This window comes from Danio aesculapii, chromosome 18 (assembly GCF_903798145.1).
Source record: "Danio aesculapii chromosome 18, fDanAes4.1, whole genome shotgun sequence".
Classification (NCBI taxonomy): domain Eukaryota; kingdom Metazoa; phylum Chordata; class Actinopteri; order Cypriniformes; family Danionidae; genus Danio; species Danio aesculapii.
In genome coordinates, this window is record NC_079452.1 from 18,211,326 (window position 1) to 18,226,373 (window position 15,048).

Here is a 15,048-nt window from a genome sequence, read left to right on the forward strand (position 1 = left end):
TTCTTCAATCTGCTTTTCTGTTCCAGATACTAAGAGTAAAGAAAAGAGTAAAATGGACCTGGAACAACATTACAACAACATTTCATTAATTAATCAATAAATACGCTACATACATTTGGGTCAACAAAAGGAAACATAGTAGGGCTGCACGACATTGGAAAAATCTGGCATTGCGATATTTTGTTGTTCTGTGATACATATATTGTATATTGAATTTAATTTCACCAGACGGCTTGATTAGGTTTATTTGGAAACAATTCATTAATTTAGACTGATTGGGATGATTCTGTAGGAGACTGTAAAATTCCTTATGTCTGAATGCTTTAATCAATCTTGAAATGCTCACATCGTCACAGGTCTTAAAACCACATGAATATGATAAACTTTTGCTCCATTATGGGTAAACTCAGCAGTAACGCCACAAATCGTATGTGTTCTGAACTGTGGCTCCTGGTCAACTATAATCCAGATTCAACAATGCAACTGCATTAAACTGCACAACTGTAATCTGACTATTGCGGATGCACACATTGTAATATCAATTCTGAAATGATATACTGTGCGGCCCTAAAACAGGTATAAACCTGTATGTAAAAAGGAGAGATTTACAGAGAGAACCAACCCTTCTACCCCTTTATAGAACAATGCCCCTTTATTTGCAGAGCACAAAGCAAACCTTACGTTTTTTATCATCTGGAGAGGTGTAAAAAGGTCATGAGGAGTTACAAGAATAAAACCTTAACCTCTGCGAGAAAGCATGTCTGTGAGCTTTTATGTAGACTCTACCTGCTTTTGGTTGCTGTCTCACTCTCTTTGCCACTTTGTTGCTGGGTCTGATGGGATGCCTCCCTGTGGTGGGTCTCAACCCTCCCCTTCTCTTCCGAGGCCTCTTCTCTTTGATCTGGTTCAATGTGAATCAAGGGTACCTCTCTCTGTCCACGCCATGCCTGCCTCACACAGGAGGAACTGTAGGAGCTACAGCTGTTTTCCTGATGCTCCATGCTTGGCCGGTTTCCACTGTTGCTGCAACGAGAATGTTTAAAGCCGTGTCTCCTTTCTCCAACTGGAATATGTGGCTGACAAGCAGCCCCAGTGACGTCCTGCTGGCCTCCAAGCAGTGATTTGCCACTCTCTACGATGTCTGCTGCTAGACGATTAGCAAACTGCTGTACATGTGGCTGTGAGTCTGCAGAATCGAGTTCCAGACTGTCCTCTGACGGCTCTGCAATTATCTTATTCTTGCGCATTAGAGACTCAATAGAGCTGGCCCAGGTATCATGAATCAGCATGTCCGTGATTTGGTCTGTTTGGCCGCGCTTATACAAGCAGGAATCAGACTTGCAGAGTCCAGATGATGACACAGAGTTAGTTGGATAGATGTTAAGCGAGTCCCCGTGTACATTTCGAGCAAAGCCATCGAATGAATTGGCCTTGATGGGCGAGTTTACAGTTAGTCTGGAATCTGAGGACCGCCTGTCAGGAACAGAAGACTGACGGATACAAAAAGGGGTTCTGGGGGACGGGGGTAGTAGGCTATTACTCCACTCTTTGGTCTTGGTCAGACTGTAGTCCTTGTTTTCCTTGTCCATATCTTTCAGCATGAAGCGATAAAACTCTTCTGTGATACTCTCAGTGCTGGACTGCTTTGAGAGACAAGATGATGTACGTACATTGAGGTGTCCGTTTTTTTTACAGGCAGCTTGCTGAACAGCTGCTGCAAGGATGCTGCTGGCATTTTTCCCAGCATAGTAGTCCAGCAGAAGGTCAAACCCTCGACCCTCTGTCTCCATCTGGTTCACCATGAAGCGAGAGAACTCATCCGTAATGCTCTCACAGCTGGACTGCTTGGAGATAGAGCTTCCTCGGCTCAAATTATGCCCAAGCCTGTTTCCTGGTCCCAAAGTATTTGATGTCCCTGCGGGATCTGCATCCTCCTCTGGAATGCTCTCATAGCTTGATGCCTTCCCCCTGCTACTCCATCGCTCACACTGCAGGCGGCTGCGGGACGACTGCCCAGATTTGGAAGTGTCCACTACACTTAATTCTGGGCAGTTCATTATCCTGGCAGTGACCTCTGATGCAAAGAGTGCGAATGGATCAGAGGTTGTGGGTTCATCTAAATTAACAGTTTCATCTACAACACGGTTGACCAGGCGCTCCATGAGTTCGGGCTGTTCTTCGGTTTTACGTTTGATTTCACTGAGACGTGGTGGTCTGTGCTTCTTGGTGACTGAGGTGCCATTTTGTGTCTCTTTCCGGCGAAGAGCTGCAGCTGTGCGGCAGGGCAGAAGCAGACCTTCTGGACATTCTGAGCCACCATTTAAAGCGCAGAACCACGGCTGCTTTCCACTTGAGTTCTCCAAACATATCGCTGCCAGCTCTGTAGCCATGGAGACAACTGTGGTCGCCAAGTCTTCAGCAAAGCATGTGACAGGAGTTTTGGACTCACCCGAATCCATTTTAAGTGCCACAAGTGCTCCAGAAGAGGACGATAAAGACTGCTGCCTGGTCTCGTTCTCTCCTCCTGCCCTCCCTCGTGGCATGTGAAGCGGTGAGCTTTCAGCTGAAGGGAGCGCAGAGTCTGCATTCTTGTCACTCCTGCCCAGCTGCCCTTGCAGGTCAGACTGCTCTTTGACCATAGTGGCTGTCACTCTGTTCAGAGCAAGTCTGTAGGGTTCCTTCAGTTTGGGCTCATTTTCTCTTTCCTCCTGTATGTGTTTCTGCTCTCTCTCTCTCTTTCCTATTAGAGCAGACAACTTCTCCACACTGCTTCGCCTTTCACCATGATTATAAGCCTGGCTTGGCTCAATCAAATGCTGTAATTGGCTCAATGCTTCCCTGCCAGCTTTGGAATCAGGCTCATATGCCCTATAGCTGACACTGCCTTCTTGCCCATCACATGATCCCATATTACATTTTGAAATGTCACTTATTTTCCTTGATGTTACACACAGTACATCAAAGAGCAAATTATTCACACAATCCGAGAGGAAACCCTCAATGTTTGGTGCATCTTTTCCCGGACCCTCAAGTTCTTTTCTCTTCTCAGCCTTCTCAAGGGCATATTGAAAGATACTGTCCGATATTTCTTGAGTAAAGTTATCCACATCTTGTTGCTCCTGATACGGCCTTCTTGGATTTGTGATGCCATCCACTATCTTGTTATGTGTGGTCTCAAGGAAATTTGCAACGCTTGAATAACTCTGTCTGTGTGTAAGTACAGCTGAAGCTTCCCTGAGGAGAACTTCAGCCACATTGGCTCTAAAGGCCTCAACGCTGGTGCCCTCTGCTATGCTACAGTGGAGAGGTATTGCAGTTGAAGCTTGGGCGACTGACAGAAGTCCCAAAGAGGCGGAATACATGTCTGCCAAGTCTTCATTGTCCCCAGAGTCATCTGCTAGATCTATCGCGGCTACAGCTCCAGCGACCTGAGACATGCCACATACCGCAGATGAAAACGAATACTCCCCTTGATCAGTTTCACTCTCTTCCTCTTCATCCTCACACTCATATTCCTCTCCTGACTCCAGTGTGAGTTGTTCTGTGACCTGAGGAGTGGTAATGGTACCAATGACACTCGCGGCACATGCCAAAGCTATTTCCAATGGCTTAGCAGGGTGTCCAACTGGCGAGTTGTGTGGGGGCTGAGTACCATGCTTTGTTTTGGCCTTATTTACTCTATCATGCTCTGATGTTGCATGTGACTGCACTTCCGGCCATTCTGTTACCTCCTCACTGTTATCAGGACTTTGGACAATCACAATTTTAGGAAGTTCGAATGAGCAAGCTCGAGCCCTCTGTGGCGCCTCAGTGGAATGACTTATATCACTTGACACACTCACTGCTGCTTCTGCAACAAAAGATGGCTCATCTTGCGACAAACGAATAAAAGCATCTTGCAGGACTGACTCAGCCAGATTGGTGGCATAGTGACCGGCTGACTCCTTTACTTGTTTTGGGGTGGCGGGTCGACCTCTTGAAGGGGCGGAATATGTTCTTGAAAGCTTTTGGGAGTTGGAAGAGGTGCAGAGGGTTTCAGAGTCCTCACTATCTTCTCTTTCTATTTCACTCCTTTTTTGAGCGTGGGCAGCTCTCAACACCTTAACAGACTCCGGCATGAGAGAAATCTCAGAATCTGCAAAAAGAAAGACACATGGCATGGTTGGTGAGGATTTTAGGGGGGGGGGGGGGGGGGGGGGTGCACAGTGAAAGAGAGAGAAAACAGATAAAAGCTAGACCTCTTTAAATGGTTTAATAATCCTACAAAAAAAGTCCAACTTAATGCACATGTAAATGAAGCCCGTTTCACAGGAGATACGAGGAAGTGTGTTAAAATAAAGCTTCTGTGTCCAATGGATATGATGAGGATTCAACCCATGCTCTAAGCAAGCTATCCATAACACACTGTTGCATTTTGTATCCATTTTTCCATAACCAAGCCTATACAAATGCAGATCTCTATCTGGACCAATCTGATTACAAATATTACACTGGCTTTGAGGAGAGCATAACCTTCACACAGTGTTACTGCTAATTTCATACGAGAGATTAATTATAGATTAGCCCAGCAGAGCCCAGTCTATCTTCTCTCTTTAATATTAGACTTGGGGCGAGTATTACCACATGTAGACACATTCAGGGGTTTGACTTACTGTTAGAGGCCAAGGCAGTGGAACATTATAATGCACGATAAACAAGCTTTCAGACATGCACAACGAAAATGCACAAGACATTTTGGGGACAGCGCTTCTTTGATAAGGAGTCTTTTTGCCACTCTTCCTGTTTGTGTTATTTTCTCAATAACGCATTAACATAGATAGAAAAGATTTAATTGTTCCATTGCTGTACATTCTGGTTCATCCAAGCTGTTGCTTAGCTACATCGTATCTAAATAAGTATAGCAGATTGCCGTTTTGATTAAGCCTATTACAGACAATGCAACCTAGATAAAAGTTGAGATCCAAATTATTCCCAAAGGCGAAACCGAAGACGTTTGCTTTTTATGACCATGCCCAAATTGTTTTGAAAACCATAATCTCATTTGGGGCTACATTACGTTACTAAACTAAAAAATAGCCTTGGGGTGGAAATATTCCCAAACAGTCCTTCAAATGAAACACTCGTATCGAGGCATGCTCACAGATAGTGAGAAAACATATATAGTTGAATGCTCAAGCAATTTCTGTCTATTTAAAAAGTGGAAAGGAGAAAAGATGCAGTAAAAACCACACAGAGGATCAGATATAGGTGGATGAATTGGATTTCTATCTGAACCGGTAGATGGATGGACTGTTTACCATTCCTGAAGGGGTCTTCCTCGCTGTCTTCCCCAAGCTGCTCTGAGGCAGTGAGGAAGTCTTCTTCAATTGACGAAACAGAGCGATTGGTGTCATCTTCAGCAGCCCGTTGTCCAGCCAGTCGGCCATGCTTCTGCCTCTCCTGCCCTGACTGTAGTCCAATCAGGAACTTGTTTATATCAAATATGATACTGCTCGTTTGGGTGGGACGGCGTCCACAGGAATAATGCACCAGACAGACATCCACTGTTCTCGGGCTCTGAAATGCACATACAGTTGAAGTCAAAATGATAAGCCCTCCTGTCAATTTTTCAAATATTTCCCAAATGATTTTTAACAGAGCAAGACATTTTTCACAGTATGTCCTATAATATTTTGTCTTCTTGAGAAAGTCTTATTTGTTTTATTTCGGCTTGAATAAAAGCAGTTTTAGCTATTTTTGTTTTAGATTGTCTACAGAACAAACCACTGTTTGACTTGCCTTTAAATGTTAATTTAAGCTGAATACTAGTATCTTGAAAAATATCTAGTAAAATATTATTTACTGTCATCATGGCAAAGATAAAATAAATCAGTTATTAGAAATGAGTTATTAAAACTATTATGTTTAGAAATGTGTTGAAGAAATCTTCTCCGTTAAACATAAATTGGGGGAAAATACAGAGGAAGCTAATAATTCAGGAGGGCTAATAATTCTGACTTACTAAATGTAACTTCATTAAGTCAAAACAACGATGGGTAAAGTGAACTTAGGCTGATGTTCTCAGAGGAAATATGGCAAGACATAATAAATAAGATTCACTTAACTTCAATTTGTCTGCGACATAAAATAATTAAGTTCAAAATGGTCCAAGTGGAAATGAAAATTGGGTTCAGAACAATGTCTAACATCCAACCTAAAATCAACCAAATATCAACGTCTAATGATGTTACAGCTTGACATTGTGTGGATGTTACCACTATGACGTCTATCAAACGTTGGATTTTGGTTGCTGTACCTGACAAATAAATGTCAGTATTTGTCATCAATATGATGTTGGTTTAAGATGTTAGCTCGACGTTGGATTTTGGTCACTTTCCAACACAACTTAAAACCAACCAAATATCAACGTCTAATGATGTTACAGCTTGAAGTTGTGTGGACGTTACCAATATGACATCTATCAGACATTGTATTTTTGCTGTACCTTACAAATAAATGTCAGTATTTGATGTCAATAGACTATATAATGTTGGCTCAACGTTGGATTTTTGTCATTTTCTAACACAACTTAAAATCAACCGAAAATCAACCAAATATCAACGTCATTCGAAATCACTATTGGACGTCGAAATTAAGTTGTCCTTAGATGCTGGCTAGATATTGAATTTTGGTCACCTGACGTCACAATCTAAATCTAACCTAATATTAAGGTCTTATGATGTAGTGTGCCTGCTGGGGATGTACAATAGGTGAGTGAACATATAAGGGAACTTTTATCTGCTTGTATTTGCTTGTGTATGTATGCATGTATCATGTATGTATGTATTTATGTATGTATGTATGTATGTATGTATGCATGTATGTATGCATGTATGCATGTATGCATGCATGTATGCATGTATGCATGTATGCATGCATGTATGCATGTATGCATGTATGCATGCATGTATGCATGTATGCATGCATGTATGCATGTATGTATGCATGTATGCATGTATGCATGTATGCATGTATGTATGCATGTATGTATGCATGTATGCATGTATGTATGCATGTATGCATGTATGTATGCATGTATGTATGCATGTATGCATGTATGTATGTATGTATGTATGTATGTATGCATGCATGCATGTATGTATGTATGTATGTATGCATGTATGTATGCATGTATGTATGCATGTATGTATGTATGTATGCATGTATGTATGCATGTATGCATGTATGTATGCATGTATGTATGCATGTATGTATGTATGTATGTATGTATGCATGTATGCATGTATGTTTGTATGTATGTATGCATGTATGTATGTATGTATGTATGTATGCATGCATGCATGTATGTTTGTATGTATGTATGCATGTATGTATGCATGTATGTATGTATGTATGTATGTATGCATGCATGCATGCATGTATGTACGCATGCATCATGATATGATGTGAAACTGATTAAGAATGTGCATAACATACTGTATAGAAATGGTGCAGTGGGGTTGTTTTGATAATTTGTCTCTATTTGAGTAAAATGTCAAAAAAAGACTTCAACTGTACATTAACACACATACACAGTTTAACTAGTAATCTGTAAAACAATGTCAGATGTTGGGGTCTATATTCATGTGTTACCTGTGGGTGGCTGGGGTCATGCTGGCAGGAGTCCGGCGACTCTAGGCTGCTGAGAAGCAGAATCTCATTTTCTTTGGGTTGCCGCACTCCGAGAGACTCAATTAACCGTGGCAGCTCTGGGCACACTGAGGCCAGCTTCTGCGGGGAAATGTATGCTAATATTCAAGTCACATAAATGCGACTCTTTGCTTGCATTATCTTGGTAATTCGTATTGTTTCTAATTTCCCTTTTAATTAGATGAAACATTGTTTATTTCATACGCTTAGGAAATGATGAAAGCCATTCATATATTTGTTATTCGCTTTAAATGAATTGGAAATGAGAGGTAGGGCAAGAGGGGAGGGGAGGGAGGGAGGGAAGAAATTTATTTGGATGTTAATGAACAAGTCAACTGGGAATGACAAAATGTATGAGTGATACTGCTTCGAGATGTTGAACTATTCACTTGGTTGAGCCTTTTATTCAATGAAACCCACTGAATATAAGCGTTTGCATTCTCTGATCACCACCAACTGCAAAAAGAGAAAGCACCATCTAAACTTACCTTGATGTAGTTGTCATCATGCCAATCTGGAGTATGTCTGTCCAGGTTTACAAAGCAGATCTGCAGGGGGAAAAAGATAAAGCCTCATTTGTTGCAGCTCTGAAATGTAATTCTCCAGTCTGCATGTTCTTCAATTAATGCCGAAAAACAACATATAAATTAATAAGTGATATATTAATAAAATTACTAGTAACCCTAACTTTTCCTAATTTGATTTTAATGCAATAATGTCTGCCTTTTGTAAAGCTTCTTAGAAGCAATAATTATTGTGAAAGGCGCTATACAAATAAACTTCAACTGAATTGAAATGAATTCTCAATTTTTTTATATTGTAAATGACTGTAAACCTAGTTTACCTAGTGGCAAATCTATAATGACAATCAAGTATTTAGGGCTGTGCTTAATAGTCTTTTAACATCATCCAATCAAGGTAAATATGCGGTAGTCATAATATATTGCTCAAAAAATAAACAATGTCTATGTGTGGGTGTGGGTGCTGTCATTGTAACCCACTGGTCCTACTGCACCCAACCCGATCTGAGCTGGGATCAAACCGGCTATTCTTTGTATGGGAGAAAACGGCTAAAAACCATGGCCTCTAGCGTCTGTAACTAGAGCACCAAGGTCAGAGAAGTGAGGTTTACCAGCATAGCACTTCGCTAGCTGGCCCCGATTACATTCACCCCCCTAAACCTCACTCCCATCCCGGACAAGCCCCCACGAGTAACCCACCAGTCCCACGGCACCCAACTCAGTCTGAGCTGGGCTCGAACTAGGTTCAAATTCCGGATGAGCCCCCACGTGTAACCCATCGGTCTCACGGTACCCAACATGGTCTGAGCTGGGATTGAACCGGCAACTCTTTGTATGGGAGTCGGTTGCTCTAACAAGGAGATTTAAGACCATGGCCTCTAGTGTTTGCAACTTGAGCACCTTTAGAGGTAAAGGAGTGAGGTTTACCTGCATAGCACTTCGCTAGCTGGCCTCCGTTACACTCACCCCCATAAACCTCACTCACATTCTGGACGAGACCCCACATGTAACCCATCGTTCCTACTGCAGCCAACCCACGCTAAGCTGGAACCGAACCAGTGATTCTTTACATGGGAGTCAGTCGCTCTAACAAAAAGGCTAAAGTCCAGGGCTTCTAGCGTCTGTTGCTAGAGCACCTTTTGAGGTCAGGAGTGAGGTTTACCTGCACAGCGTTTTGCTAGGTGGCCTCCTTTACATCATTTTGACCCATATTTAAATAATCTGTGTTATTTTTGTCCCTACCTGCTTCAGAGCTTTTGTGAAACTACAGACTCTACTTCCACATTTTTGTATGGCTGCCTACAGATGCCCAATTTGACAGGGCAGTGCCTCATTTGTGTTGAAACTTCTTTACCTTTTGGATAAAAGAGAACGCCACAGCATTTTAAATCTGTTTCCTTGTTATGTAGCACCCAATATATATATATATACTGCACAGAAAACACTTGCCAGAAGTGAATTATCCCTTTGAATGTTTATCTTTTGCTAACATGAAGCTACTGCTGGGCTTCAGAAGACTTGGAAATGATCATTCTATAGTGTTGTTTTTTTGGCATTGACAGCCGAGACACTCTTGAACTGCCAGCGTATGGAAAAGAGTTCTGCTTTTGTGTTCCACTGCATGAAATAAAATAAAAGTTTAGGGGTTTGAAGTGGCATAATATTCAGTAACTTTAAGCCACTGCAAGTAAAAACCTTCATCTCTTTCTCCTATCGTGTTTAAACAGTGCAGATATTTACTTATTTATCACTTTTTACTGGAAAAAACAGAGCTTTCTCGCTCTCGCTTCTCATCTGCATTCATCTCACCGCACTCTCTTTACTTGATGCCTTTTTGACAGGCTTTAATTGGTTCATTATTGTGGCACAAATTGACTTTCACACACACACATGCACACACAACCATCTTTATGGGGACTTCCCATAGACATGATCCTTTTTATATTGTACAAACTGTATATTCTAACACCCCCAACCCCTAAATCAAACCCTCACATGAAACAATCCATTTTTCTGGCATTTTTCAAAATACTTCATTTTGTGTGATTTATGGGTTGTTTTCCTCATGGGCACCCAAAAAAAGGGTACACAAACACTACACACACACACACACACAGCTATCTTTATGGGGACTTCCCATAGACATGATGATTTTATACTGTACAAACAGTTCATTCTGTGTGATTTATGAGGATTTATGAGCCGTTTTCCTTATGGGGACCAAAAAAAAGTCCCCACAAGGTCAAAATTAACTGGTTTTCCTATACTTATGGGGACATTTGGGCAGCACAATATATGGAATACTATGTTCACAAGCAACACACACGCACACGCACGCACGCACACGCACGCACGTACACAAACACACACACACACACACACACACACACACACACACACACACACACACACGCACACACACACACACACACACACACACACACACACACACATACACACACACACACAGCTATGTTTATGGGGACTTCTCATAGACATGATGATTTTATACTGTACAAACAGTTCATTCTGTGTGATTTATGAGGATTTATGAGCCGATTTCCTTATGGGGACCAAAAAAAAAAGTCCCCACAAGGTCAAAATTTACTGGTTTTCCTATACTGAAGGGGACATTTGGTCTGCACAATATATGGAATACTATGTTCACACACACACACACACACACACACACACGCACACACACACACACGCACACGCACACGCACACATGATTTTTATACTGTACAAACTGTACCGTTTTCCTTATGGGGACCAAAAAAAAGTCCCCACAAGGTCAAAATTAACTGGTTTTCCTATACTGATGGGGACATTTGGTCCGCACAATATATGGAATACTGTGTTCACAAACACCACACACACACACACACACTCAAGACGATCCACCTTAGACCCATCTGCATCTTAAAAGCATATCATGTTGCTAGTTGCATGCTTACCTCAAATGTGTCCTTGTAAAATTGTGTGTGTGTGAGCTTTCGTTCCACTCTTAATTTAAAACACATGAATGACAATACGCTGTAAAAAAATTTGACTAAAAGTCAGGGCGACAAACATTTTTATGTTAAATTAAATTATTTTTAATAAGTTAATCAGCTTTCAACTGCATTTTTTAAGACAGCGACAATTTTTTCCGCTGTAATCTGTAGGTTTCTCTGAGCGAGGATGAATTTGACCCTCAGGTATAACAGATGAAGCACTTCACCTCTCTTATTTCACCTGCTGATACTTAATGCAACAGCAGAGGATGTTGTTCATCCATAAGCAATTTTATACTGCACTGTGTTTAAACTGTGTAAATAATCTTGCCCTGGGATGTGTGTGTGTGTGTGTGTGTGTGTGTGTGTGTGTGTGTGTGTGTGTGTGTGTGTGTGTGTGTGTGTGTGTGTGCTACTGAAACACTGAAGAATGACAGTGAGCGGGAGAGAGGGAAAGCTGTAATAATTGTTTTAAACTGTCATATTTTGTTGCGCTGCTGGTTTGCAGTGTCTCAGCTGTCAGGTGAAGCAGTAATGTACTGTGGTGCTGATAGGTGACTGACTCACCACCTTTTACTTACACAAACAAACAAACAAACAAACAAAACACAGTGTGCATTCCTAAAAATAAGGGGGAAATTGTTTTCTTAATGAAGAAAATGTGCATTGTGCTAGCTCATGCAAACTGCTGCCCTGATATCCAGCTGCTGGTTTGTGGCTGTTCTGAATGGTTGCTCAGGATTTGCTAGGAAACTGTAAGGGCTCATTTACACCGAACACGTCTTTGCTTCTAAATAAGCGAGATGCAATGGTTTGAAAAGAAGAATAAGGGCGTCTACACAGCCACAAAGTGCCTGTACACAGAAACTTGCAATAGTTGCTCCGCCTCCGAGCTCTACTGATTAGTCCATTGCTATGGAACTGACAGTAATGAGCTGCACTGCGTCTGAAAGTTGAAGATCTTTTAACTTAGGCATCTAAAAAACACAGTGGTCATGTGTGAGGCACTTAAAAAGACGCGAATGTAAAAGTCACACACGTCCGTCAAGCTTATGTTTACATTGAAGAACAGCAGAAAAAAGTAGCATTGTTAAGGAAAAATGCGTTTTGTGTGAACAACCCCTTATGCTGTTAAAAATAGTTGTTAGATAACTAATAAGAGCTGTTCGGCGAGAGAAGACAATGATCTTGTTATGCTGCAAATGACAATACATTTTTTATATATGACACAAGAATTTTATCCTTTAGATACATATTTGTCTGGAATAAAAGTAGTTTTAAAGGGCACCTGTGGTGAAAACTCTACTTTTCAAGCTGTTTGGACAGACATATGTGTAGGTATAGTGTATAGACCATCATATTGGGGTGATATAAGCACACCCAGTGCTTTTTTTCAATTTAACAACACAAAAACGGTGGACCAATTGAAGCGGTTTTCAGACCGACCGCAACTTTACGTAGGAGTGCGGTCCCCCCGCCCACCAATATTGATTGACAGCTGCGTGTATTAACATGCCCCGGTAGTCATGTGCATAATCATATCATCAAGACCAGACGAGCGCAAAGCAACCAGGAATAAAAGGCCTGTTCAGTTCGTTAGGATCATCAATCATCATCAGAAGTGATCAAGAGTGAGTTTTACAAGTTTAAAATGTTTTAAAACAGAGCATGTGTGTAATGAATTATAGCAATTTAGCTTAGCTTTACTTCATCAGCACAGCCGCGTGTCAGAACAATTATAAAAGAAGACGCTTCAATCCCGGTTTGTAGATGTTAAATCAGGTTTATTTTGTACATTTCCATAACAGATATCCATAAAGCAGTTGAGATTAACCTGTATCCTGTCACATATACCTGCAAAAACAGTGCAAAGCTAAACGCGCGCTCTGTCTGTCTGTGTGTGTGTGTGTGTGTGTGTGTGTGTGTGTGTGTGTGTGTGTGTGTGTGTGTGTGAATCTGTGTGTGTCTGCGTGAACTTTGTAACGACATTGTGTGCGACTCATCGACTCACGCCACCCCCCACCCCCCGGCTCCCAGATTTTCAGGGTCAAACGTTGGTAGGTATGGATTACACCCTATGAAATATCTACAAAACACTTATAAATAAATCCCATGTGTGATCATTTTGTGTTAGTTTTGTGTCTTGTTATAGCACAAGCAGGACTAATCATCATTTATGGCTGAACTTTCCACTTAAAGGCACCCAAAAATTTAAATTGTACACCATGTACTCAGACTCAAGTGATTCTGAATGTTTAAGAAGTTCTTTCCTCTGCTGAACACAAAACAAAATATTCTGAGGAATGATAGAAAAAAGCAACCATTGACACAGTAGGAACCACAAATTCTATGGAAAGCAATGAGTACGGTCTGTCGAGACGTTGTCGACAAAAGATGACGCTTTACTTACTCTACTGTGTAGTACGATGACATACTGGATCAGGTCCAATACGTAGTGGACGTTGTAACCAGTGCTGGAAGTAATGCATTACAAGTAACGGGAGTTACGTAATAATAATACTCCTCTAAGTAACAAGTAACGCATTACTTAAAAAAATATACATATAATATTTGAGTTACTTTTTTAAAAATGTAACGCGAGCTACTTTTTATATTAATAAATTAGTTTTTAAATATAAATTGCTAAATTAAAATGAGCGCAATTACGTTGAATCACACTCAATGAGAGAATGAGCTCTGAACGGCAGCAGACAGAAACCAAGATGGCAGAGCCTTACATTTCTGTGGTTGGAAGTATTCCAGCCTGATCTCACGAGAAGACGTAAGTATTTTACATTTTGTCAGTTTAGTCGCTAATTCGTATGAGTTCAGTCGTCCGAAATTGTACGATTTTAAAAAGGAGGCGTGGCACCTAACCCCACCCCTAAACCCAACCGTCATTGGGGATGAGCAAATCGTACTAAATCGTACAAATTAGATCGCACGAATTCATACGAATTAGCCACTAAATCAAAAAGTTACGAATTGCCGTGAGATTGTGTTGAGTATTCTCATTATTCTGAACACATGGAAGAAAAGGGGATTATAGTCTCAATGGAAAGTGATTTTACTGACCTAATAAGACAAAAATACACAAGTAGCAACCACATTGCTTTAAATTTTCATTAATCTGTATACACTGCTGACTTTTTCATGTGCATTTTCTCTGCTGACTGTGAATTGATATATTGTATTATCTCTTAAACCCTTAGCATTCCTGTAAAATTAGCTTAAATGTCTAAAAAATGCATACCCAAAGTAAATTGCATGCTATCTTTGAACAATTTTTAGCATATGCATGGTTTTGGTCTCTTCTGAAAGGTGACACACTGAGGTTTATTCCTTAATAGTCAGAATAATCACTGTAAATGTTATTGGTATTGAGTAATTAAACTTAAGACACACTGGAAAATAAATAAATAAAAATCTTAAAACTTTTATCTTCACTAATGCATGCAGAAGACTATAATTAGTATACTAGTATTAGTTTGAAAAGCCAATGTGATCAAAGGTTGAAGCCATACCAAGCCAAATTTTCTATTTTGATGACTATTGCTCACCTATTTACTCATTGTCAAGTGGTTCCAAACCTGAATCTCTTTCTCCTCTTGAACACAATGGAAGATATTTCGAAGAAAGCTGAAAACCTGTAACCATTGACTTCCATAGTAGGAAAAACAAATAGAAATCAATGGTTACAAGTTTCCAGCTTTCCTCAAAATATCTTTTTTTTGTGTGTAACAGAGGAAAGAAAGTCAAACATGATGACAATTTTCATTTTGTGGTGAACTGTTCCTTTAAACAGCTCATTTCTTTATTCCTTTCCAGCCGAGAGGATAGTC

The 15,048-nt window shown here is 40.7% G+C and overlaps 1 protein-coding gene across 1 annotated transcript in view; it reads right to left on the reverse strand.

Moving 5' to 3' along the window:
* Window positions 1-15,048, reverse strand: part of sphkap (SPHK1 interactor, AKAP domain containing) — a 99,528-nt gene that overhangs the window by 24,535 nt on the left and 59,945 nt on the right. Inside the window, exons 4-7 of the mRNA XM_056478710.1 lie at window positions 8,178-8,237; window positions 7,633-7,770; window positions 5,298-5,556; window positions 787-4,135 (exon numbers count right to left, since the gene is read on the reverse strand). Of these exons, the coding sequence (XP_056334685.1) occupies window positions 787-4,135; window positions 5,298-5,556; window positions 7,633-7,770; window positions 8,178-8,237 (3,806 nt within the window). The remainder of the gene's footprint in view (window positions 1-786; window positions 4,136-5,297; window positions 5,557-7,632; window positions 7,771-8,177; window positions 8,238-15,048) is intronic.